The 27,602-nt window shown below is 44.7% G+C and overlaps 1 protein-coding gene across 6 annotated transcripts in view; it reads left to right on the top strand.

Moving 5' to 3' along the window:
* Positions 1-6,170, top strand: part of NCKAP1 (NCK associated protein 1) — a 63,602-nt gene extending 57,432 nt beyond the window's left edge. For all 6 annotated transcript variants that reach the window (XM_056861057.1, XM_056861056.1, XM_056861055.1 and 3 more), the window contains 8 exons: positions 287-380; positions 1,486-1,568; positions 2,020-2,100; positions 2,313-2,406; positions 2,862-2,978; positions 4,060-4,169; positions 4,590-4,679; positions 5,236-6,170. In XM_056861057.1, coding sequence (XP_056717035.1) covers positions 287-380; positions 1,486-1,568; positions 2,020-2,100; positions 2,313-2,406; positions 2,862-2,978; positions 4,060-4,169; positions 4,590-4,679; positions 5,236-5,352 — 786 coding nt within the window. In that variant the 3' untranslated portion in view covers positions 5,353-6,170. The remainder of the gene's footprint in view (positions 1-286; positions 381-1,485; positions 1,569-2,019; positions 2,101-2,312; positions 2,407-2,861; positions 2,979-4,059; positions 4,170-4,589; positions 4,680-5,235) is intronic.
* The last annotated feature ends 21,432 nt before the right edge of the window (positions 6,171-27,602 follow it).

The raw sequence follows: 27,602 nt of genomic DNA, 5'->3' as shown, positions 1-27,602 counted from the left end.
TTCAGTCTACTTTTTAAAGCAGCCTTCTTCGGTGTTAATGGGACTATTTGAGCAGTAGGTGGTGTGTAGAACACTGAAAGCCTTCCTTACTGCACTGCAAGGCTTTCTGTGTGGTGTGCAGTTAGGCCTTGCCTATGTACAAGCACGTCGTTCTTTTGGTCAGATAGTGGAAACATCTGGATTTCATGAGGTTTGCTTCCTTCTTGCCGCACTGAAATGTCCTAAAGTGTGCACTTATTACTACACTCGGGATCTTTGCCTGACCTGAGATCTTACCTCATTTTAGAAACTTGTGGTGGAGAACGTCGAAGTGCTAACGCAAATGAGGACCAGTTTTGATAAACCAGATCAGATGGCGGCTCTCTTCAAAAGATTGTCTTGTAAGTAACCAACAACCTACTGCTGTTATTTTAATTTGTATTCTTGAATGGAACTTTGTTGATTATTTAAAACACTGGATCTTGTTCTTTAAACCCCTTCAGGTGCCCAAATAATTGGTTATCTTTCATATGAACATATCAGGTTATTAATATAAATGTAGTTCACACTGGCTTGCTGGGGGTAAAGTATAGATGACTGGGGAAGGCAATAGCAAACCACCCCGTAAACATAGTCTGCCTAGTAAACGTCGGGATGTGACATCACCCCATGGGTCAGGAATGACCCGGTGCTTGCACAGCGGACTACCTTTAGTTCACACTGGCACAAATATTTACTTGTTTGATACCCTGCCTTTCTCCCCAGAGTGGTTTACATCATTCCCCTCTGCTCCATTTTATCCTTACAGCAATCCTGTGAGGTAGGTTAGGCTTTGACTCTGTGACCAGTCTAAGGTCACTCAGTGAGTTTCCATGGCGGAGTGGGGATTGGAACCTGGATCTCTCCGATCGTAGTCCAACACTAACCACTGCACACACTCTGGGTGGTATGTAAAAAGCTACCCAGGTGCTTCCAAAGGAAGTCAGATTTTTCTAGTACTCGCACCACCTTTCATAGGGATTGCCCAGCAGTAGAAGTTGGGGTGGTTTGGAAGCTGAGACACATTGAGTTGGCAAAGAGATGAAATTATCCTTTGCTCCCAGAACTGCCGTTGTCTGTTGAGTGTGGAACACATTTGTTGTTTAAGTGTGCATGTTTTTTTAACTAGCAGAGGAGTATTGGGCTAGATAGGCTAGCAGAACAGCTTCTTGTTTCAACTGAAGTAGTCCCAAGAGGAAAGCACCACTGATAAGGGACCAAGTTGATAAGATCGGACAGTGTAGCTGGAGATGAAGCTGGTTTGTTTGCAGTTGTCACTTTATGTTACTCTTAGAAGCAGGCATGTGTGTGCATACTTTGCACTTTGTTAGAGGCAGACACACTGCTTTTTATAGGCATTTTCCAATTATATTTTTGCGGCCCTTTAGGTTCATACTAAAAGTATGCATTTCCGACATACAAGGATCGGTTCCTGTTCTGTGACACTTTCATTTTCTCACCCTCCAGCTGTTGACAGTGTTTTGAAGAGGATGACCATTATCGGCGTCATCTTGTCTTTCCGGTCATTGGCACAAGAAGCACTTAGAGATGTACGTACCGACCAACGTGATGGCTTTTTTTGTTAAACCTTGAATACGTATAAGCTTTTGTTATTCTCAAAAGTTTTTTGTTACTCTAAAAATTGGAGGACCATCCTTGTGAAACCCTACATGCTAATGATAAGCATTGTTGATGCAAAAATAAGGATATTGAAGAATGTACTTAGTCGCAGAATCAAACCTACTGTGTTATAAAATAATGAACTTTGGAAACCTTTGCGGGAATTATACACAGCTGCTTGTGTCTGCCACCCAGTTGTGATTAGCTTGTGTTTTTAGACTCATTTTTTTGGTAGCTTTTATGCATTCAGGCATATTAAAAGATAGCATGTGTAGACTGGAATAGATGGCTGGGTTGGAGGCAGATCCATCAAAGTAACAAGTACAAGGACCTCTGTGATAGCAGCAGTGAATTATTTTGTTGCTTGTTACTTTGTCTTAGGTCTTATCCTACCACATTCCTTTCCTTGTAAGTTCCATTGAAGACTTCAAGGATCACATTCCAAGAGAGACTGACATGAAGGTAAAAAAAATTGCTTCTGAGGATATCTGATTAGAGGACTGCTGACAGAGCCCTTCTCTGTAGACTAGATGCTCCCAGAATCTTTGCTGCTCTTGAATTTCTATATTCTCAGATAGCTGTAACTATTGAAAAGAGTCTGCTGTTTTGCGTTCTGTCAGATTGCATAGAATTCTATTGGTATTCCCGTTTCAGTAACCTTTTCTGTTTCTCAGGTTGCCATGAATGTATACGAGCTCTCATCAGCTGCAGGATTGCCCTGTGAGATCGACCCTGCCCTGGTTGTAGCTCTTTCCTCTCAAAAGTCAGGTACGGTTGTGGATATTGTAGGCAGGGACGCTTCTGCACTCTGTCACTTGTCTGGGCACGTAGCCACACTTTCTGATTTGATTTCTGTAATATGCGCCAGACTTGTGGTTTGGGTTGTTGTTTTTAAGAGCGAAGAGCTATGCCATTTTTATAACCAGTTTCACTTGGGCCAAACCTTATCCCAGTTAATGTGGAGCCTTCCAGCTTTCTATGTGTGATGCTCATGAAGGTGGTTCTTCTCAGGGCTTTGCTTGGGTTGGGTTCTTCTATATGCTTTGCTTGGGTTGTGTTCCCTTTGATATCATGGTATGTATCTATGTTGATTGCTGCATGCTTTCCCACTCTTGGCATGGAGCTTGACAAATAAGAGCATCGGTGTTTTGAATTAACAAAAATCTCTGCTCTGAATTCATGTAGTTAACGAAGGCTTTGCTAACGTGTCTATTTCTTTTCAGAAAACATTAGTCCAGAGGAAGAATATAAAATCGCCTGCCTTCTAATGGTCTTTGTGGCTGTCTCGTTACCAACTTTGGCCAGTAATGTGATGTCTCAGTACAGTCCTGCCATTGAAGGTAACATTCAGACAAATTAAATTTCTGTTGTGACAGTCTGTTTTTGTTATTTTGTGGTGGCGCTGTTGAGTGTTGGTCTGAATATTTATTGGCTTTTTGTTTTGTAGTAATGGTGTTTTGGGGGTTTTTTTATTGCATAATACATAAGGAGCCCCGTGGCGCAGAGTGGTAAGCTGCAGTACTGCAGTCCAAGCTCTGCCCACGACCTGAGTTTGATCCCGACGGAAGTCGGTTTCAGGTAGCCGGCTCAAGGTTGACTCAGCCTTCCATCCTTCCGAGGTCTGTAAAATGAGTACCCAGCTTGCTGGGGGTAAAGGGAAGATGACTGGGGAAGGCACTGGCAAACCCCCCCGTAAACAAAGTCTGCCTAGTAAACGTCGGGATGTGACGTCACCCCATGGGTCAGGAATGACCCGGTGCTTGCACAGGGGTCCTTTACCTTTACCTTTTTAATACATAATAAGTCAGTTTTTTATATCTCCCAGTTCTTGCTTTGAAAGCGGAGGTTAAAATCTCTCTCAGTGATACTTTAATTCTAGACATCCTTGCCAAGATTGTGTTCTGCATTGCACAAAAAGGAGACACTAAACCTGACTGGAGACATTTATAGGGACAAAATGCAAATATTACAAAAGATGTTTCAAAAATCATTCTAGTGGACACTTGCACTAAAAGCAGTTACAATTTCCCCATGCTTTTGCCCTAGTTTAATGTCTGACGATCCTGCTTCTTAGGCTTTGTATACTAGTGGTATATTCTTTTGCCTAGTAACCATAATGCACTTGAAGCGTAAACTTTGAAACTGATATATTGTGAGAAGAAAGGAAATTTGTATATTTTTTCTTTAAAAAAACTATTTTAGAATTAATGCAATGTTAAGACTATGCTTTACAGCAGCAAAATATTAAGTCTTTTTCATCCTCTGTTAAATTACAGGTACCAGTGGGCCCCCATAGCGTATCTGAAAGTTAATCCATTTGTAAACATTACCCTGCTGCTGTTAAAAGATATCTTCCATTCAGCCAAAACGCTCAAAATGTAAGTGAAGGTAAAGTAATAACACAAATGTGTTTTTGTTTAGGTCACTGCAACAATATTCACTGCCTGGCCAAAGCTATCAACCAGATTGCTGCAGCTTTATTTACCATTCACAAGGGAAGCATTGAAGACCGTCTCAAAGAGTTCTTGGCTGTAAGTACAATTTTGATTTTGGACCAATAAGCATTTTATGGTTTTAATTTTTGTCTTGAAGCCAAATGGCATTATCGTGGCTTTCTTTGATACCGCAGTGATTACAAAGCTGATTGTAAAGGATATGACTAGCACTGTAGGCATTTATAAGTATCAGTTTCTGCTTGACTCGTGTTGACTTACAATAATATCAGTCTGATCCAGAAACCTCCCGCACTCATCTGTGTAATTATGGGCTACCTGTTCCCTCTATTATTGTGGAATGCTCTGCATTCAAAATCTCATAGCATTCATAATGTGAAAATGGTAGCTGGTCTTACACAAATTGTACTTTATAATAGAAATTGCTCATGTCATGGAATGAAAATAGTTGTAAAAAGCGGGCACCTTACTTGCTGTCTGTACATGTGTTTATTCTAGCTGGCATCCTCTAGTCTACTGAAAATTGGTCAGGAAACAGACAAAACCACTACGCGGAACAGAGAATCTGTTTACTTACTCCTAGACATGGTAAATTCAATCCAAATTATCATTCCTTATATGCCTTATGTAATAGCAAGGATGTTCTGAATAATATTCTGGTTGGTGTTCAACTCATCAAGTGGTGGGAATGCCACTTGACATCATGGCAAAACAAATAAACCACAAGCAACGAAGGAAGGGTAAAGAACAGGCACAATGGCAGATTAAATGGCAGATTAAATGGGATAAGCAAGAGAACATATCGTGCACCCAGTAACCATGGCTTGAGCATGCCAGAGGAGGGTGGATGCACGCATCTAAAAATGGCCTGTTCTTTTCTCTCATCACCAACTGTTGCGGCTTCGCTACTCCCCCCCACCCTGTGAATTGTTGGTCCAGATATGCCACTATTATCGGAGCCTCGTGTGAAATTCTTGTGTTCAACATTGGATGATATTAGGAAAGATTGTGATGCCGTTGTTTTTCTGTTTTCCTTTTTTTGTTTGAGCTCCTCCCTCTTGGAAAATGGTAGCAGTAAATGAGTTTGATCAGCAACTGCCGAGTTCTCTGCAGGCTTTCTGACTGGTTTCTTCTGTTGTCTTAGATTGTGCAGGAGTCTCCGTTCCTGACCATGGATCTTCTGGAATCCTGCTTTCCTTATGTCTTGCTGCGCAATGCGTACCATGCTGTGTACAAACAAAGTGTCACATCTTCTGCCTGAATATCTACTTAACTGAAGACAATTAAGCACGTTATCGATGTTGCCTCAGTTTTACTTGTAAACTGTGGAGCTGTTTTGTTTTATGGCCTGGCAAAGAGTTTTGTGGATTATAAACTTTTTCCCAATGCGGTTGTATTTCTGACCAGTGGTTTCTTAATATGGTTGTACTACAAATATAAGCTTGGCTGAATTTTTAGGTTGCACATTTTGCTGAGATTTATTCCTTTTTATTTTAGAAATTTAAAAGAGAAAAGAGAAACACTATTTCAACTATGGATTTTTTTCATATTTGATCATGCAGGAATCATAATGGCTTGTTTATTTACAAAAAGAACTCTATTTAGTGATTATTTTAGTGTTCCTAGTTTTCATCTGTGTGTAAATTATTTCATATAGGGAGAGTTACAATCTATGCCTATTGTTCTTATGGGAAACAAAAAAAATTGGATGTGCATTTCTGTGAATGAGAACATTTCTACTTTCTTTTTTGACATTTTCACTCCAGTTAATTACTTTAATGCTAATATCTAATCCTAAGAAATGTTATAGGACTGCTTCTCCTTCAACAATCTTCTCCATACAATCTGAAACGGCAGCAAAGTGGTTTGTTTTGTATAAAGGCTACATAGTGGGATTTTTTAAAGACTAACTTCCATGGTGCCCATTGGCATTAACACTACATTGTACCCTGCTGTATAATAAACATGCGTTTATCAACTGTTGATAAAATGTTAGCCCTTTAATCACTTTTTATATGTTTTAAATTTTTGAAATTCAAGTGTACCTTCCATTACATACAATAAACACTACACTGTATTTGCTTGCTGCTGACTCTTACTGCTTTTACTGGAACCTTAGTAGGGGTTATTCTCTTAACTCTCTCTCTAGTTGTTATTGATAACAAACACTCCCATCTTTTATGAAATCTACAAAATGATTTAAATCAGTTTGTATCCACTTTGAAAAAGTTTCTATTGTCCTGGCCTGTGCAAAATGTGTATTATAAATGTGCGGTGATCATATTATTCCATGTAGCTAACAGTGAAGACCTTGGAAGATTTGATCTAGAATCTATTTTTGCACAGTCCACCAATTCTGCCCCAATCCATGTTAATGGAGATGACAGGCCAATTTGTTCTATATCTCATATCACCTCTGTTTGCTTCCCCCTAAACTAGTGCCATATTGCCAAGAGCTTTCCAGCATGCTATGAACACATGAAGCTGCCTTATACTGAATCAGACCCTTAGTCCATCAAAGTCAGTATTGTCTACTCAGACTGGCAGTGGCTCTCCAGGGTCTCAGGCAGAGGTCTTTCACATCACCTACTTGCCTAGTCCCTTTAACTGGAGATGCCGGGGATTGAACCTGGGACTTTCTGCATGCCAAGCAGACAGTCTACCACTGAGCCACCTAGTTTGAACTGATTTAAATTGATCTGAACTGGTTTAAACAAGTTTAGAGTGGTCCAAACTAGTGTGACCTTGCCTGGTTTCAACAGGTCTGAAGTAATCTGAACTGGTTTGAAATGTTTTGAACTGTTTTAAATTGGTCTGAACTGGTATATACTGTTTTAAAATGGTTTAACATGGTTTGAACTGGTTTAAAGTGATTTAAATTGGTCTGAAAGACCCTGACTAGTGTGATCTCAACAGAACTTGGAAGCTAAGCAGGGGTTGGCAATGGTTACTTCTTGGACAGGGAGACCCACAAGGAAGACTTGGGATTGTTATACAGAGGAGGGCAATGGCAAACCACCTCTGCTCATCTCTTGCCTTGAAACCCTCATGGTGCTGTGGTCGCCTTGAGTTGGGTTTTGACTTGACCAGTTATACTAAACAGGAATGAACTGGTCTAAACTTGTTTAAAATGGTTAAAACTAGTCTAAAGTAGTTTGAAGAAGTCTGAACTGCTTTGAACATGTTCGGAAGAAGGGAGAGTCAGGTTAACAGAGAAATGGGAAGACCCGGACATTGCGAGGGCTGGCAGCAAGGTCATCTCTAATGGACGGAAAACTCATGCATAACTCCAAGGAACAACCGAGTCAGACGGGGCAAATTGAGTCCAAGTACCCATGCATCAATGACCTAAAACAGTTAAAACCAGTTTAGACCAATTTAGATCCATTCAAACCTGGCCAAACCAGTGGCTGGCCAATATTCAAAGGTCTGTATTTTCTGATTAGTTATGCCTGACACAAAGAACCTTGGCTTCCATTGCAAATGGCATGGGCGGTTTCCTTAGACAACCCAGGCGGCATGTTCCGATTCCCTTCATTTTTGACACTGCAACTCCTACCTTAGTCCTGACTGGTATCCAATTTTGAGACTCATAGCTTTGTTTTTGGATCAGTCGTACCTGCCACAGATGGTCAGATACCCACACACATCCTTTAATAATTTCAGAAGATGTACAGGTAGTTCCTGAAGAAATAGCTGAGCTCTCTCCCTCCCCTTCAGAATATCCCCTCCAAAATTTCTCAGAACATGTAGGATGGAGGCACCTGCTTCTTGATTGGCTCACTCTCATCATTGCTGCCCTCCCATTGGCTCTCTCCAGTGCCCATCTGAGACCAGCTTTCAAAGGGAGCTTTCTATCAATAAGGCACACATGCCCCTTTTTTGCTTGCTTGTCAACGACAAGTTCAAGAAGTTTGTAACTTTGCTTTTAACATATGTTCACAAGTTCACAAGTTTGGAAGAGACCACAAGGGCCATCCAGTCCTACCGCCTGCCATGCAGGATCCCACAATCAAAGCACTCCCGACAGATGGCCATCCAGCCTCTTCTTAAAGACCTGTGGTCTGTGACAGACCGGAGGCTGCCCTGCCCCTGAAGGGAAAAACAGCCACTCAGCTGAGGCTATGGGAGTGCTGCTCCAGCATTCAATAGCCTCCGAGAAGGGGGATCTGCCTCAGGGAGAGGGCAGTGATCGTTTTTGGTCAGCCTCAGAAAAAGAGCAGACCAAATAAAAAGTAGCTCTGCCTGGTAGTGTGGCAGAGCAGTTTATCTCTGTCTCTGGGAGAGAATAGAGTACCCAATTGTTAGGCCTGTCTCTGGTCATGAGGACACCTTGTACCATTTAGTCTGACTCTTGCAAAAGACAGGCTGGTTTGGGTGGAATCTTGTGTGTATCCAGCCTAGCGGCTTGTCAGTGAAAGCCTGTTTGTACCTGTAAGCAGCCAGTAGATGGGGCTCAGATCTCATTATTCTTCATGGAATGTCTACATAGATGATTAAGATTTAAACAGCAGCCAGTATATCATTCTGCAGGGACAAAAATGTTTCCCAGCATCATATTTGTTAATGCCTTAAATTTAGAGAACAATATAATAAGAGAACTATATATCTACTATTAGTTACAAACTATTTACTCAGCCTCCTCCCCACCCCCATGCATTTGAACACTTGAACAAGCTGCCTTATACTGAATCAGACCCTTGCTTCATCAAGGTCAGTATTGTCTACTTTGATTGGCAGCAGCTCTCCAGGGTCTCAGGCTGAGGTCTTTCACATCACCTACTTGCCTAGTCCCTTGAACTGGAGATGCTGGGGATTGAACCTGGGTCCTACTGCATGCCGAGCAGATGTTCTACCTCTGAGCCATGGCCCCTCCCCTTTTGACCTTTGATGTGTCTTACAAAACCCATAAAAACAACTAGCAGTGCAGAAACGTGTCCCATCTGTCATACCACAGGTCTTAACGGCCACATTTGCTGTCTTTAGGTCGGTGACTGCCACATAATAAACTTGCCACTCTTGAAACAGGCTACCACTCAGCAGCCAGAATTTGTAAGCCTCCGGGGCTTTTTCCCATGGCTCTTATGACTCTTCTGTAAAACCCAACTGCTTCTTTCCCAAAGGCAGCTGTAGTCAAAGGGGTAGTTGGAGACAGATATTGTTTGTGTCTCGCTGCACTCTTCAGTGTTGTCCTTCTTTTGCTGCTCTGTCAGTTGCTCCTCCTTCAAGCCACCAAGTAAAGCCAGCGTGGTGTAGTGGTTAGGAGCGGTGGACTCTAATCTGGAGGACCGGGTTTGATTCCCCACTCCTCCACATGAGTGGCGGACGCTAATCTGGTGAACCGGGTTGGTTTCCCCACTCTTATACATGAAGCCAGCTGGGTGACCTTGGGCTAGTCACAGTGCTCTTCAATCTCAGCCTCACCTACCTCACAGGGTGTCTGTTGCGGGGAGAGGAAGGCAACTGTAAGCCCATTTGATTCTCCTTAAAAGGTAGAAATAATCAGCATATAAAAACAAACTCTTCTTCTTCTAAAACCCTAAGCAATCTGAACCAAGTAAAACCCCAAGCAGTCTGAATCTAAAACCCTAAAGGTATGTGAAGAAGTGAGCTGTGGCTCACAAAAGCTCATCCCCTGCCAGAAATTTTGTTAGTCTTGAAGGTGCTACTGGACCCTTGTGTGGCTTAAGTGCTGTTTTTGCTTTGTTAACCTCCAGGTACTAGCTGGAGATCTGCTATCACAACTGATCTCCAGCCAATAGAGAACAGTTCCCCTGGAGCAAATGGGCGCTTTGGCAATTGGACTCTATGGCATTGAAGCCCCTCCCCAAACCCCGCCCTCCTCAGGCTCCACCCAAAAAACCTCCTGCCTGTTGCAAAGAGGGACCCGGCAACCCTATGTACATGTATACCATTGTCACCTCTCACCATTCACTTTGCTCATACGTGTGTGTGTGTGCTCACTGTTATCTAGCTGAGGAGGCAGTTGGTGTGGTAGGGAATCTTGCTAGTAATCTGTTGTCAGGAACATAGGTAGGGTTGCCAGGTCCCTCTTCGCTACCAACGGGAGATTTTTGGGGTGGAGCCTGAGGAGGGCGGGGTTTGGGGAGGGGAGGGACTTCAATGCCATAGAGTCCAATTGCCAAAGCGGCCATTTTCTCCAGGGGAACTGATCTCTATTGGCTGGAGATCAGTTTTAATAGCAGGAGATCTCCAGCTAGTACCTGGAGGTTGGCAACCCTACACATAGGTATTGATGTATTCTCTGCTTGAACTTTTGGTTTTTACTGATACTTCGATAGATAATGGAATTACTGCTGTAGCATAATATATATTTCTGGCTTTAATTTTTAGAATCAGTGTGCCCCGAAGATCAGCCAGTCATCATGTCCTCTTCTGTAAACGCGATGGACTTCCTTAAGTGTGAAGAGAGGTAACTTGTGTGTGTGTTTATTTTTATCATGATGTGGGGCAGCACCAAATGAAACATTTTCAGCACCAACTATAACAAGCACGTAACAATCGGGAGTGTGTTTCAGAGAACTCACCTAGTCTCCGGTCTACATCAGGAACCAGTTTTTCCTTCTCCCTGCCCTCCTCCCTCCCTCCCTCTTCAACCAGGCTGAGATGAAGCCCGACCCTCTGGCTCACGATGGAACAAAAAGGGCACGCATTTATTTCTCTCTGTCCTCAACGCAGAGACTAATAACACCTCAAGGTATTGCAGGACTTGCTGTCTCCTTGCTGTTATAGAGGCTGAAGGGAGCCTCTCCATTCAGAAGCAAGAAGTGCTAGGAGGCAACATCTGGTGGGCCTCCCAAGTGTCAGCGAGGGAAGTCTGACACCAGGGCAGTTGGTTGACCACTACGTCAAACAGGATGCTAGACTAGATGGACCACTGGTCCGGTCCTATTGTTTTTCTGCTTTTGTTCTTGTCCAGTAAAGATGCTGGCACTTGGTAGGAACTGAACTGTCAGTCTTTTATACTCAAATACATGAATTTTGCACAGGATAGTATACGTTCTCAAAGAATGCATTGCATTCCTACATTTTTGCTGGGATTGTCTCTTTTCTTCCCTCCCATTCTTTCTTTTACCACTCAAACTCCCAGTCTGAGTGGTAAAAGGCCTGTTGCAATGCGGCACTTCCAGGTGTAAACCATAAGTGATGCAATTGCGTTGGCGCAGCTGTGTGCATGCGATCCCTGCCTCAGCTCCACTCCAAAAACCTCCCGCCGGAGGAGAGGGGGGACCTGGCAACCCTATTTTTGAGGCACTGTACGGTACTGGGTTGCCAGGTCCTTCTTCGCCACCGGCGGGAGGGTTTTGGGGGCGGAGCCTGAGGAGGGCGGGGTTTGGGGAGGGGAGGGACTTCAATGCCATAGAGTCCAATTGCCAAAGTGGCCGTTTTCTCCAGGTGATCTGATCTCTATCGGCTGGAGATCAGTTGTAATAGCAGGAGATCTCCAGCTATTACTTGGAGGTTGGCAACCCTAGGTACTGATGATAAACCAAAACATTTTGAACATTAGGTAGTATGAATAGTTATCACAAGTAAATCCTTAACACTCCAACCAAATTGGCTTTTCTTATACCTGCACCTTAAAATAAGTGATTTTGAGCTGAACTCGTTCAACTGAAGCATATTCACTTTGATTTTTTTTTATCTGAACCTTTATCCTCAAATTTAGATCTAGATATAATGTGAAAGTAATTTATCATGCTGGGGTTTTTTTAATGGCAACTAGGCCTAGGAACATGAAAGCAGCACTTCTAGCAAAACAAGATACAAATAAAAACCAAGAATGTTGTGGGAGAAAAATTCTGTATAGGGTGACCTGACAATCATAATTAAACACTAGCAGACTACTGCTACTGCACAACACATTAAGAAGTAAAAAGAGGGAGGAATGAAATACGCTTTGTTCCCAAGCAGAACTTGACGTCCCAAAGTGTTAAATACATTTAATCTGAATTACAAACTTCGTCGTTCCATAGGGGGAAGCTGCACCAGCCATTCACGTCACGCATGCCCATTGTTTAAAACAGGAGCAACGGGATAATATCAGACCATCTTAGGAAGTGTAAGTGGAGCGATAAGGGAAGAGTAAGAAGTCTGTAATAACAGAGCTTTGTAGCCAAGGCAGAGTTGAGAAGGTTATTCCCTCTTCTTCAACATTACTTTACCCGCACTGAACCTTTTTGTAGAAAGGTCACATTGTTAGATGTGAAGCCAGTCGTTTTTCTTGGAAGTTGTTTTTTTGAGATAGCGTATAAGGCCTGGTTTTCCTCATTTGTTCAAAGAACTTGTAAGGGCAGACAGGGTTGGAAAAACACTGTTTCTCTTTTATGTTGGGTTGGATTTAGGGTCTTTTGTTCTTCTTCTTCTTCCAAAAAAGTGTGACGCTCCATTGCTGCAGTGGGACCCAGGAATTCTTTGGCTGCAAACCTAACTTGAATTTTTCAACAGCCCAGTTTTCAAGTAGCAGCTGCGATGGTAGCAAAATAACATGGGCTTTCTATGTCCTGGTAGGGCTTTGATCCCCGTAGGATGCCACTGTGAAACTATTTAAATAAAAGCAAGAAACCTCCTTTGACACGAACGATAAACAGTTTGTCATAAATATGAATTGTACCTTCAACTATAGGTAGCCAGTGCAACTGCAGAACACTTAGGGTTGCCAGGTCCGTCTTCACCACTGGCGGGAGGTTTTTGGGGAGGAGCCTGAGAAAGGCGGGTTTGGGGAGGGGAGGGACTTCAATGCCATAGAGTTCGATTGCCAAAGCAGCCATTTTTTCCAGGTGAACTGATCTCTATCAGCTGGAGACCTGTTGTAATAGCAGATCTCCAGCTAGTACCTGGAGATTGGCAACCCTAAGAACACTTAATGTTCAGATTACTTTTGTTAACATATATGTTTTTAGAAGACATTTCAAGTATAAGCAGACACTATTCGTGCCCTAGAATTCCTTATGGTGGAGTGTGGAAATCTAAAATAAGTGATTTATAAGTGTCATAAGTGACATATGCCACACAGGTTTGACAGTCCATGTTATTTATAGTCCACCTTTCTCACTGGGACTCAAGGAGGATTACACAGTGTGAGTCAATGCAATTAATAGGATGAGATATCTAATAAGCAGTGTAATAGGACTAGGATTACAGAAATCTGAAACAAAGCATAAAGTAGTAGAAAAGGGCAAGAGTCCAGTAGCACCTTAAAGACTAATAAAAATATTTTCTGGTAGGGTATGAGCTTTCGTGAGCCACAGCTCACTTCTTCAGTTAGTCTTTAAGGTGCTACTGGACTCTTGCCCTTTTCCACTACTGCAGACAGACTAACACGGCTACCCACTGTGAATTATCTTCATGGAAAGCATAAAGTGTTAGACATGACGTATTACACATAAGAACGTAAGAAAAAAGCCATGCTGGATCAGACCGAGGTCCATCAAGTTTAGCAGTCTGTTCACACAGTGGCCAACCAGGTGCCTCTAGGAAGCCCACAAACAAGACGACTGCAGCAGCACCATCCTGCCTGTGTTCCACAGCACCTAACAACAATACACAGTGGATAAAATAGAAAACAATGCATTTAGACCAAGATAATATTATAGCAACAGATAATACATACAACAACAGACAACGGATTACAGATAACAAAACCGCACTGAAAGCGTGGTTGTCAATGGCATTTCATCTGAACGGAGAGAGGTGTCCAATGGGGTGCCACAGGGCTCGGTTCTGGGCCCGGTATTTTCCAATATTTTTATAACTGATCTGGATGAGGGTGTGGAGGGACTACTCATTAAATTTGCAGGTGACACCAAATTGGGAGGAGCAGCAAACACACCGGAAGATAGAGATAGAATTCAATGAGATCTGAACACACTGGAAAAGGGGGGGGGATGTGAACAGGATGCAATTCAACAAGGATAAGTGCTGAGTTCTACATCTGGGTAACAAAAATGAGGGACATGCATACTAGATGGGGGATATACTTCTGGGTAGCAGTGTGTGTGAACAAGATCTTGGGGTACAAGTAAAATATGAGCAGCTAGTGTGATGCAGCGACAGAAAAAGCTAATGCAGTCTTGGGGTGCATCAACAGAGGCATAATATCTAAATCTCAAGATGTCATAGTTCCACTGTACACAGCATTGGTCAGGCCACACCTGGAGTATTGTGTGCAGTTCCGGAGGCCTCACTTCAAAAAAGACGTAGACAAAATGGAGCGGGTGCAGAGGGGTGCGATGAGGATGATCAGGGGCCTGGAGACCAAGCCCTACGAGGAAAGGCTGAGGGACTTGGGAATGGTGGTGAGCTCCCCCTCACTGGCAGTCTTTAAGCAGAGGCTGGACAAACACTTGTCAGAGATGCTCAAGGCTGATCCTGCATCGAGCAGGGGGTTGGACTAGATAGCATGTATGGCCCCTTCCAACTCTATGATTCTGTGATTCTATAATACATACTCTGTACAGTAGTATAATCCCTAGTCCCATGCCCTTTATAAAAGCACCTTCCTGAGCCATTCAATATTGATGTAACCCTATTACCTTTATAAAAAATGCCCTCCTAAACAATTCTGTTTTACATAATTTGTGGAATGATAATATGTAGTTTGCTGTGAAAAAGGCAAATTCCATGCTGACCATAATTAGACAAGGAATAGAGAATAAAACTGCTGCTATCATCTGCCCTTGTACAAATCTATGGTGAGACCACACTTGGAATGCTGTGTACAATTGTGGTCACCACACCTAAAAAAGGATACTGCAGAGCTTGGGAAGGTGCAGAAAAGAGCAACCAAAATGACTGGGGGCTAGAACCACTACCTTATGAGGAGTGGTTAAAATGCTTAGGGCTGTTTAGCTTAGAAAGAAGGTGGTTAAGGGGAAACATGATAGAGGTCTATAAAATTATGCATGGTATGGAGAGAGTGGCAGGGAGAAGCTTTTCTCCCTCTCAGAATACCAGAACACACGGGGTCATCTGCTGAAGCTGGAAGGTGAGAGATTCAAAACAGATAAAAGGAAGTATTTCTTCACACAGCACATAGTTAAATTGTGGAACTCCCTGCCCCAGAATGTGGTGATGGCTGCCAACTTGGAAGGCTTTAAGAGGGGAGTGGACATGTTCATGGAGGAGAAGACTATTCATGGCTACTAGTCAAAATGAATACTAGTCATGATGCATACCTATTCTCTCCAGGAACAGAGGAGCATGCAGCTGGGCTCCTCCATAGAGATACATAGCGAAGTTCTCACTAAAGAATCTGAATACAGCCACTTCGCTTTCTTTTCTATAGAGGAGGATGGGGGTGACCTCTTCCAGACCCCATAAAATCGGACCCCCTGACCCAAACTTCACCAAACTTGGGAGTTCTTGCAAGGAGAGTCCCTTGCAGCTATGCTGCAAATTTGGCTTTGCCTTTCTCCCCAGGCTTTGCCATTCGGTAAACCCGAACCAGAAATTTACTGAAATGGTTTTTTTCCGGTATTTTTTCAGTTCGGGTTTATCAGTATGCACAACCCTATTCCCCATTCCTCCAAACGAGTGGCAGATGCTAATTTGCTGAACCGGGTTGGTTTCCCCATTCCTACAAGGTCAGCTGGAGGACCTTGGGCTAGTCACAGTTCTCTCCAAACTCTCTCAGCCTCACCTACCTCACAAGGTGTCTGTCAGGGCAAGGGCAAGGGATGGTGATTGTAAGAAAGTTTGATTCTCCTTAAAAGGTAGAGAAAATCAGCATATAAAAGCCAACTGTTCTTGTTATTCTTGAGAGCCAGCATGGTGTAGTTGTTAAGAGCGGTGGTTTGGAGCGGTGGACTCTGATCTGGAGAACCGGGTTTGATCCCCCACTCCTCCACATGAGTGGCGGATGCTGTTCTGGTGCACCAGATTTGTTTCTCCACTCCTACACATGAAGCCAGCTGGATGACTTTGGGCTAGTCACGCTCTCTTAGCCCCACCTACCTCACAGGGGAGTCTGTTGTGGGGAAGGTAAGGTAATTGTAAGCCAGTTTGATTCTTCCTTAAGTGGTAGAGAAAGTCGGCATATAAAAACCAACTCTTCTTCTTGTTCACCTCTCGTCTCTGTGTGTTGACTGGGTTTTTTTTTTCTTTTTTGTTGAGTCCACTGTGACATTTTCTTTACATTGGAGGCCACTACATTAAAGCTCCTTCCTACACAGCTCAGATAACATCAGAAACCACAATGTATCATGAGGAGCCAGCTTTGTGGACTCTTCCCATGGGGCCAGATGTTACAGGGAGGAGTAGGGGTGTGGCTGTTCGCATTGTGACCTCAAGCGAAGGGCTTAGAAAAGGAGGCCTGTGCCATCCCCATCTTAAAACAAGCCTTTGTAAACCAGGGAACAGAAATACCCAAGTCCCAAAGAATGAATCATTCTGCCATTAAAGAAAAATGACTAGCCTTGTAAACCATATAAACATGTTAGTTTTGACTATTTATATCTTAAACATTTCACACTGCGTGTGGGATGGTTGTTGCTGTGCCACGTTTAATTTTGTTATATGTCCATTTCTGATGTAAGGCTGTAAAAGCATGTTTGTGTCAGGCAGGCTTGTAAAAATAACTAATTGTCCAATATAACCAAATAATTAATCCCCAGCAGAGATGCTTTCAGTAACTTTCTTCTTCTTTTCCCCCATCTTCAGAGCATGGTTGTTCTCACGTGGAGTTCTTACTTGCTAATTGAGGTAGTGGGTGGGAAAGCGGCATGCTATAAATCGTCTGATCTCAGAAACTATGGTATTTGCGAGGCCACCAAGGAAGGTTCTGCAGAAGAAGACAATGGCTGTTTATGCTTAGTAATTAGCAGCACGTTCCAGGCTGAAGTACCCCGCATATTTTTTTGATTTCTTCACTCTGAACCGTCATTCCAGTCGTCACTGCGAAGCCAGCACATACCTGCTTCGCATTTCTTAAGAGCCCCTTTAACGCGACCTTTTGTATTTGCTCCGCCCCCGCATCGAAGCATTTACCGAAGGAACCATGAAAAATCACAGCCGCGGCGTAGCTATGCAAACAACCATTGCTAATGGCTATGCAAACGAAGGAACAAAGGAGCAGGCAAGTGGGAGTGGTGGAATTTGTTTGACTTTCTCCTCTTGCATCGGGACCGTGAATAGTCATTTTAAAGGGCGGATTTTAAAAAGCAGCTTTGAGCGAGCATCAAAATCGACCGTGCATAAATGGTCAATGGCGAACTACCTCTGCTTTTCATTTGCCTTGGAAGCTCCTTGCTGGGGTCACCATAAGTCAGCTGTGACTTGATGGCGCTTCACACACACACACACCCCATTGTGGTGCTTGATTTCATAAAAGGTCTCATTTTATAGATAGGAAACTTGTGAATGGATACTGCAAAGCAGAAACACACCCTGCTGCCCATTATGTGGAAACGTGCATCAATTCTAATTGACCCAATCACTGTGTGCTTTTAAGAAAAGGTACCGCAGTAAGAGTTACTCACATTTTTTATTCACTCTTGTCAGGTAGTAGGATTTCCAAACAGCTGATTTTACTTCCAGCAAGCTCCATCTACAAAAATGCCGCTAAGTTAACATTTTGTCCAAACTTGAAGATTCTCTTATGCAAGTAAAGGACTTATTTATAGTTTCTTAGGAACTATAATACTGAACAATCTGAAAGGAATTTATATCCTCGCCAGAACAGCTGAGGGTGATTACTAGCTAGCATGTGGTGTCTTGAAGCCTCCCTAAACATACATTTATTTTGTAGAGCCCTTATGGCTTTTGTATGTGCAAAGGTGTATTTTAGGGGTCTGGCTAGCTAAGCAGGTTCAACCCTGGCAAGTATTTGGATGGGAGACCTCCAAGGAATACCAGGGTCATGACGTGGAGGCAGGCAATTGCAAACTACCTCTGAATGTCTCTTGCCTTGAAAACCCCATGAGGGGTCACCATAAGTCAGATGTGACTTGACTGCAAAAAGAGAGAAAAAGAAAGTGGTTGTTAGATTAATTGTGCTGTGGCCAGCTGCTGTTCTCATAAGAACGTAAGAAGAGCCCTGCTGGATCAGACCCGTGGTCCATCTAATTTGGCATCCTGTCTCATAGAGTGGCCAACCAGCTCCTCTGGAGAGCCAGCAACAGGGCATATAGAGACCAAGGCCTTCCCCTGATGTTGCCTCCTGGCACTGGGATTCAGAGCTTGACTGCCTCTGAATGTGGAGGTCCCCTCTAGTCGCCAGGGCTAGCAGCCACAGATCTATCCTCCATGAATCTCATCCCCCTTTAAAGCGGTCTATCCCTGCGGCCATCACTACATCCTCTGGCAGCGAAATCTACATTTTAATCACTCACTGTGTAAAGCAGTATTTCCTTTTGTCCATCCTGAATCTACTGCCTATTTGCTTCATTGGATGCCCTGGAGTGCTACTTGCAGGGGGGGGGAGTTCTCTTTGCCAACCCATTGATTAACAGTGCAGTCCTTATGCAGAATTTCTTTTTCTTAGAACAGGGGTGGGGAACGTCGGCCCGGGGGCAATTTAAGGCCCTCGAAATCATTTGGTCTGGCCCTTCATCTAGCTCAGAAGGATCTAAGACTGGCTGGGGGTGGAAGTGGCGACAATGGAGGGGTTAAAGGAGGCAGGGTCAGAATGTGGTGTGTGTGTGTGTGTGAGTTCTTAGCCAGTGTGTCCTCATTTCATCCCTGCAGGCGGAGGTAGCAGGAGACAGCTGTAGAATCCGGCCCCCACCATGCAGAGCAGGAGCAACTCCGGCATGTGGCTGGACGGCTACGCCCGGCTGGTGCAACAGACCATCCTGTGCCACCAGGTGGGCAAGTACACCCCTGGTTGGATGCCTGCCTGCTTGCCAGTGCCGGGGGGGGGGCATCTGGGGCAGCTGCCTGCTTGGGGCTTGGTCGGCTAATTTTTAAGTTGATAATTTTGTATGGCCCGCAAATGATGTTATAAATATCCAAACGGCCCTTGGGGGAAAAAAGGTTCCCCATCCCTGTCTTAGAAGATAACAGGCAGGAAGGGGGAAGTCCAGCTCATTGCTCTCCAGCCTCGTCCAGTCCAACATTCAAGCACATTCAAGCTGCCATATTCAGTCTACTTTTTCTAAAGCTGCCCCCTTCGGTGTTAATGGGACTATTTGAGCAGTAGGTGGTGTGTAGAACGCTGAAAGCCATCCTTACTGCACTGCGAGGCTTTCTGCGTGGCGTGCAGTTAGGCCTTGCCTATGTACAAGCACGTCGTTCTTTTGGTTCGATAGTGGGAACATCTGGATTTCATGAGCGTTGCTTCCTGCTTGCTGCACTGAAATGTCCTAAAGCGTGCACTTATTACGTACTACGCTCGGATCTATGCCTGACCTGAGATCTTACCTCATCTTAGAAACTTGTGAAGGAGAACGTCGAAGTGCTAACGCAAATGAGGACCAGTTTTGATAAACCAGGTCAGACGGTGGGTCTCTTCAAAAGACTGTCTTGTAAATATCCAGGAAAATACTACAGTTTTTTATTTGTATTCTTGAATGGAACTGTGCGGATTATATCAAACACTGGACATTTTTTAAAACCACTTCAGGGGCCCAAATGCTTTGTTACCTTTCGTAGTCAATTATCAGTTTATTAATATAGATTTGTAGTTCATGCTGGCACAAATTTTATTTATTTGCTTCATTTATACCCCACCATTCTGCCCAGTGGGGACCAAGAGTGGCTTACATCATTCCCTTCTCTTCTACTGTATCCTCACAACAATCCTGTGAGGTAGGTAAGGCAGTGGCTTTGTGACCGGTCCAAGGTAACTCAGTGAGTTTCCAAGGCAGAGTGGGGATTGGAACCTGGATCTCCCCAATGTTGGATCGTAGTCCAACATTCTAACCACTGCACACACTCTGGGTGGTATGTAAAATGTAACCTACCCAGGTGCTTCCAAAGGAAGTCAGACTTTTCTAGTACTCGCGCCACCTTTCATAGGGATTGCCCAGCAGTAGAAGTTGGGGTGGTTTGGAGATAGGGATGCCAGTTTCCAGGTGGGGCCTGGGCATCCCCCGAAATTACAGCTCCTCTCCAGACTATAAACCTCCCAAAAACCTCCTGCCGATGGCGAAGAGGAACTTGGCAACTCTACACATAATGCACATGAACAAGCCCTCCATTCTTGTTACCCCCCTCCCCCTTTCCCAAGGTATAAAATCAGGCTCTTTGGGGAAGGCCAAGTCTATCAGTTGAGGGAGCAGGTCTCCTCGTGGCCTTTGGCAAAGCCAAGCATAACGCAGTTCCCAGTTTGAGAGAGGCGGGGGTGGAGGAGGACAAGAGAAGAGCTCGTTCTCTTCTCCTCTGCCCCATTCGACTCCAGGCTGCTCCAGGGTTTACAGTGCCTCAGCAGAGCGCAAGGCAGGGGGCGGGAAAGAGGGGCTCATCAGGCATTCTAAACTATTAATGGTCACCAGCCCCCAAAACTCTTCTCCCCCTGTGAGTGTTTAGAACATGCGCTAAGCCAAACCCCAGAAGTCTCATGTGCCCAAAGCCTACCATGGTCACTGTCGATGCACAGTCCTTGAAAGGGAGGCGGCAAGAAGACAAGGAACTGGAAGGTCCTGCAGGTGGAAGAGTGGAGGGTGCCTCGGCTGGGGGAAGGAGGGAGATTTGAAAGGCCAAGGAAGGCTACCTGGGGGTGTATGTCTCCCACTACATAGAACTTGACACCTTTGAACATCTCAGGAACCTTTAGCTCCCCCTCCTCTTCACTCGCCATAGTCTTGCCCAACTAACAGCTACAGCTTCTGCCTTACCAAGGGCTGCCACTACCCTCTCCATTTCCCCCCCCTCCTAGAAGCAGCCTAATCGGGGGAATGGGGTGCATGAGCTGCAGAACAAGCCATCTCTTCTGTGCAATTGAGCCTCCCCCACCTCCTAGCAGCAGCCTAATCGGGAGAACGGGATGCATGTGCTGCAGAATGAGCCTCCCACCTCCCAGCAACAGCCTAATTGGAGGAACGCGGTGTGTGCACTGCACAATGAGGCATCTGCTGGGCAATTGAGCCTCCCGCACCTCCTAGCAGCAGCCTAATTGGGGGAACAGGGCATGCACACTGCAAAACGAGCCATCTCTTCCAATGCAATTGAGTCTCCCCCACCTCCAAGCAGCAGCCTAATTGGGGGAATGGGGCTCGTGCTCTGTAGAATGAGCCATCTCTGCTGGGCAATTGAGCTTCCCCCACCTCCTAGCAGCAGCCTAATCGGGGGACAGGCACACGCGCTGCAGAACGAGCCATCTCTTCTGGGCAATTGAGCCTTTCCCACCTCCTGCCGCCCTCCCTGTCCACCGCCCAGGGACCTGCGCCCTTCATCCCCCTAGATCCACCCCTGGTTAATTCATTTCTAAACATTATCCTGTTCCATTCAAAGATATCTTCCATTCGGCCAAACTGCTCAAAGTGTAAGTGAAGGTAAAGTAATAACACAAATGTGTTTTTGTTTAGGTCACTGCAACAATATCCATGGCCTGGCCAAAGCTATCAACCAGATTGCTGCAGCTTTATTTACCATTCACAAGGGAAGCATTGAAGACCGAATTCTTGGCTGTATGGACAGTTTTGATTTCGGACCAATCTCCTCCAGAAATCAGTCTCTTATTTCCACTAAGAGTGTCAGCTGTGCTGTGATTAACATTTTACAGTTTTAGTTTTTGTCTTGAAGCCAAATGACATTATGGTGGCTTTCTTTTATGCAAGCAGTGATTACAAAGCTGATTGTAAAGGATTTGACCAGCACATAAACATCAGTTTCTGCTTGACTCTTCTTGACTTGCAATAATAACTATCTGATCCAGGAACCTCTAGCGCTTATCTGTGCAATTATGGGCTACCTGTTCCCTTTACTATCGTGGAACGCTCTGCGTTCAAAATCTCCTAGCATTCCTAATGTGAAAATGGTAACTTGTCTTACACAAATTGTACTTGATGCTAGAAATTGCTCATGGGGCTAGAGACTTGCTTTGTTTTTTCAAACGAAAGCTGGGACTTCAGAGAACCTGCTTAACCTATCACTACAACTGCATATCGACATATTGATATTTTAGTGCTGATTTTTTTAAAGGGGGGTGCTATGATGCCACCCATGATGACAGCATCCTGATTATTTAAGGCACATGTGGAAGACTCCACAACTGTGAAAATGCAGTGGAAGGGCAGAATTGCGAAAGAACCATGCCCAAACCAATTCCAATGCTTGTGGCTTGACTGCCAAGAAAATCAGGAGTAAATTGAGAGTGCGGAAAAGCCCTATGTTGCCTCAGTTTTACTTGTAAACTGTTGAGCTGTTCTACTTTATGGCCTGGCGAAGAGTTTTATGGATTATAAACTTTCCCCAATGTGGTTGTATTTCTGACCAGTGGCCTCTTAAAATGGTTGTACCACAAATATAACCTTGGCTGATCTGTATTTTAGAATCTCATTTATGTTCAAAAGAGAGAGAAACACTATTTCAACTATGATTTTTTTTTTCATATTCGATCATACAGGGATCATAATTGCTTGTTAAATTACAAGAATTCCCTTTAGTGTTTATTTTAGTGTTCCTAGATTCCATCTGTGTGTAAACTATTCCAAATAGGGAGATTTACAATCTGTATCTATTGTTCTTCTCTTGACCTGGATGGCCCAGGGTAGCCCGATCTCATCAGATCTTGAAAGCTAAGCAGGGTCGGTCCTGGTTAGTAATTGGATGGGAGACCACTGAGGAAGTCCAGGGTTGCTACACAGATGCAGGCAATGGCAAGCCACCTCTGAACGTCTCTTGACTTGAAAACCCTATGGGGACACCATAAGTCAGCTGCAATTTGATGGCTCATTCCACCATCACCACCTATTGTTCATTGGGGGGGGACTGGGTGTGCATTTCTGTGACATTTTCACTCCAATTAATTACTTTAATGTTATCTAATACTAAGAAATATTCTAAAGCTGCTTGTCCTTCAACGACAGTCTTCTCCATACAATCTGAAATGGCAACAAGTAGTTTTGTTTGTATAAAGGCTACATAGTGGGACTTTTAAAAGACTAATGTCATTTATGCATGGGTACTTGGACTCAAGTATAGGAGCCCCGTGGAGCTCTGCTCATGACCTGAGTTCGATCCAGGTAGCCGGCTCAAGGTTGACTCAGCCTTCCATCCTTTCAAGGTCGATAAAATGAGTACCCAACTTGCTGGGGGTAAAGGGAAGATGACTGGGGAAGGCATTGGCAAAACCACCCCATGGTCACCCCGTGTGATGTCACCCCATGGGTCAGGAATGACCCGGTGCTTGCACAGGGGACCTTTACCTTTACCTATACTTGGACTCATGTTCGCCCTCTGTCTGATTTGAATATTCCTTGGAATTATGCATGTGTTTTCCTTCCATGAGACATGAGCTCACTGCCAGCCTTAACAATGTCCGGCTCTTCCCATTTCTCTGTTAATCCGACTTTTCCCTCTAACCTGAGCTCAGCCCGGTTCAAATAGTCGTGCAGCTGGTAAAGCAGGGGAAACAGCCAATCACGAAGCAACATGTAAAGAGGCGGGGATTCAAGTGCTTCCTGCTTCCTGCTACCTCGGAGCTCTTTCTGAGCAAAAAAAAAAAAGGCTTTTTAAAAACGAGGCTGGGATTTCTCCTCCCCCCTTTTTTTCAGATTTCTCCTTTTTTTTGTTTTTTGTTCTTAACATGCTTCTTTATGTGGCAGTTGGGTTTTTTTTGGTGTGTGTGTGTGATTATCTTTCACAGTGAGCACCGCGAAGTAAGCCAATTACAGAGCAGCATTTAAAGGGGTAGGACTTGATTTGAGCCTGGGAGATTGCCAGTCCATAAATTCCCAATAGGAACTTGTGAATCTGGCAAGCAACAAACCTCAGGTAAAACGCCCATGCATAAATGACTTAACTTGCATGGTGCCCATTGGCATTAACTTGCACCCTGCTGTATAATGCACATTCTTATGCATTTATCAACAGTTGATAAAATGTTAGCCCTTCAACCACTTTTTATATGTTTTAAAAGTTTGACATTTAAGGGTACTTTCTGTCACGACATCAGGAGTTGTTGAAATGTCCATTGGGCTGTGGGGGTAGAGTTGGCTCATTGGTTTCAATGTATCTCTGTATTCTCAGAGTACCCAACATTCAGGGCCCCTCTTTGCTGGGTAGCCCACTCATGCACATTTAAAGAAAAGCAAAAACGAAACTGGCCTTCTTGTATTTTATTTCTCTGACTTCAGCATAAACTGGAAAATAACAGCTTTTTCTAGACAGCCCATTTTGTATGGATGAACCGAGAACCAAATGGATGCACAATAGCACGGTATTCATGAATCTTTGGCTCGCTTCTTGCATTTCTGTTAAGCCACACTGGGCTTGGCAGTACGTGCCTCTGAGACCTCATGTGGTTCTCCATAGTAGCTTTCTGTAGCCATGTAACTTTGGAAAGGATCCTGGAAGCCTTGATACAAGCAGTTTCTAGATGTCCTCTTTGCAAGGACTGCTTGGAGGGTTTAAGGCAGGGGTGGGGAACCTTTTTTCCGCCAAGGGCCATTTGGATATTTATAACATCATTCGCAGGCCATATAAAATTATCAACTTAAAAATTAGCCGACCAAGCCCCAAGTAGGCAGCCAGATGACCCCCCACCCCCGGGCAAGAAGGCAGGCATCCAACCGGTGGTGCACTCACCCACCTGGTGGCACAGGATGGTCTGTTGCACCAGCCAGGCATAGCCGTCCAGCCACACGCCAGAGTTGCTCCTGCTCTGCATGGTCGGGGCCGGATTCTATAGCCGGCTCCTGCTACCTCCACCTGCAGGAGTGAAATGAGGACACACTGGCTAAGAACTTACCCCTGCTCGCGCATTCTGGCCCTGACCCCTTCAACCCCTCCATTGTCGCCACTTCCACCCCCAGCCCTCTCATAGTACAGAGGGAATACGTTTCTCCATGGCCCGGGTGGGAAAGGGTTAACACAGTTTCTTGGGTGGTCCTAGCAGCTTCATAGGTAATGACTCTTCTGCAAGAGGGAAAAAAGGTTCCTTTTCTCAGCAAAACAAACTCACATCTGCCTTGATTAGAGGCTATTCCTGTCCACGGGAGGGGGCAGATCACCAGTCTTAGATCCTTTTGAGCTAGAGATCTGCCAGGACCCACGAAGGGCCAGACCAAAGGATTTCACGGGCCTTAAACGGCCCCCGTGCCAGATGTTCCCCACCCCTGGTTTAAGGGACTCTATGGTATTGAAGTCCCTCCCCTCCCCAAACCCTCTCCTCAGGCTCCGCCCCAAAAATCTCTCGCCGGTGGCAAAGAGGGGCCTGGCAACCCTACCTTGAGAGCTCTTATCCAGCCCATGAGCCAGCCAAGGCAGCCAGCCCTGCAGTCCTGATCTGGGCTGGCGAGGCATGGCCAAGTGACATTTATGTTATAGCCAGCCCTTGTAACAAATGAATTCTACACCCCTGTTCTAGAGGATCATGTCTGGTTGGAGAAAGTCACCCGTCACCGACACTGATGGACCGGTTCTCCCATTCTTGAACATTCATTCTGGTCTGGCAATTGCAGCAGCTTGGTGACAGCCCATAATCCAAACACCACCGGGACATAATACGTCCACTAAAATGTTCAAATATAGAACCAAACCCTCCTGGCCGTGGCTCAGTGCTTCTCTGCAAAATACTATCACAAAGAACAAAGCGCCTTTGAAAACCCGCTTGTAGATGCACGCATACACAACTCATGCATACAGCTCCCCCAAGCAGAGCTGTTTTTTATGCTGAAAGTTTATCGCATAAAATAAAACCATTTATTTAAAGCTTTAAATCTATGCCATAAAAAGTTACAAAAGGACTGATGTGAATCATTTCCAAGCCAGGATTGCTGAATCTGAGACTATACTGGGAAATTGTTTTTCTCTGCCATGACACCCTTTTTCTCCTTTCCCCGTTGCTGCTGCCCTCCTCTTTTACTTAAGAGCAGGAGCTCCCAATACCCCTTCCCTTCCTGTGTTGCCTGTAGATGCCTGCTAACAAGAGGAGGGCTGGAAGCTTCAGATCCAGGCAACAAGGGATTAGTGTTGCCAAGTCCCTCTTCGCCACCTGAGGAGGGTGGGGTTTGGGGAGGGACTAGAGTCCAGTTGCCAAAGCGGCCTTTTTCTCCAGGTGAACTGATCTCTATCGGCTGGAGATCAGTTGTAATAGCAGGAGATCTCCAGCTAGTACCTGGAGGCTGACAACCCTATGAGGGATGCAAGGGGGCAGGCGCAGAGAGCCAGGGGGAGGCCTGGGGAGAGTCTTCTTAAAACATATTAAAATCTTCCAGTTGTTCTCTGTAGTCACCAGCAGATCGATGTTGATTCTAGCAGACTTGCAGCCAATCGAGGATGGATGGCACCCCTACACATCCCATTAAAAAGCCTTGAAATGAGATTGTGATTGCTTCAGCATGGGGGGGGGGGGCGTGACTGCCGTGAAATGGAAATAAGGAACTGTGCTTTGTGTAGGGTTGCCAATCTTCGGGTAAGGCCTGGAGATTTCCCAGAAATAGAACTCATCTCCAGACTACAGAGATCAGTTCCATTGGAGAAAATGGCTATAGGGTAGATACTATGGCATTGTACCCTCCTGAGGTTATTGGATGTCCCACTTGACATCTTTGAACATCTCCTCAGGAATCTTTAGGTCCCCCTCCTCTTTGCTCACCGTAGTCTCGCCCACAAAGCCCTCCCCCTCCATGCTCCCCCTCTCAAATCTCCAGGAATTTCCCAGCCAGGAGTTGGCAACCCTATTGTGTCTCCCCACACCTCTTCATTCGACTCTAGGGTTGCCAGTTCTGTGTTGAGAAATAGCAGGAGATTTGAGGGGTGGGGCCTGAGGAGGGTGGGGTCCTTAGTGGGGTCTAATGCCATAGAGTCCACCTTCCAAGGAGCCATTTTCTCCAGGTGAACTGATCTCTGAGCCCTCTGGAGGTTGGCAGCCCTATTCGACACCCTTGGTGCTGAATTTTGCTAATATGCATTACCTTTCTTTCAGCTGCCCCAGTGGAGAACCCCAGAGCCATAGGTCCAGTGGAGAATCCTTTCCTTTAATTTTATCCAATGGTTGTACCTCTCCACTTGGCAGTTCCCTTGAAGGGTGTTTCAGCAGTAGGTTATGATGTGGCAGGAGGATTGGAGCAGCAAAAGACTGGTGTTCCAAGAGTGGGGGGGGAAATCCCTTTTTAAATTCCACTTTTCCTGTGCAAGCCAAGATTATGTGTGCAAAAAAACAGAGAAGGCAGTCAGAGAATAGAACCAATAAAGATTCTGCGGTGTCAGGATTCATAGCTAAGCAAAAATGTATTCTCAAGTTTGTACATCTAACAATTCTAGTAGATGCTTCATTGACCGCTTAGGAAGCTGAGACAATGTCTGTTTTTACTTCCCCTCCTCTTGTGTGTGGATATTAATTATGTAGACCAGCATTTAGTAGGTGGAAATATCTCCATCCATTCA

This window comes from Euleptes europaea, chromosome 15 (genome assembly GCF_029931775.1).
Source record: "Euleptes europaea isolate rEulEur1 chromosome 15, rEulEur1.hap1, whole genome shotgun sequence".
Taxonomy (NCBI): domain Eukaryota; kingdom Metazoa; phylum Chordata; class Lepidosauria; order Squamata; family Sphaerodactylidae; genus Euleptes; species Euleptes europaea.
This window is presented reverse-complemented; position numbering and strand designations above follow the sequence as displayed.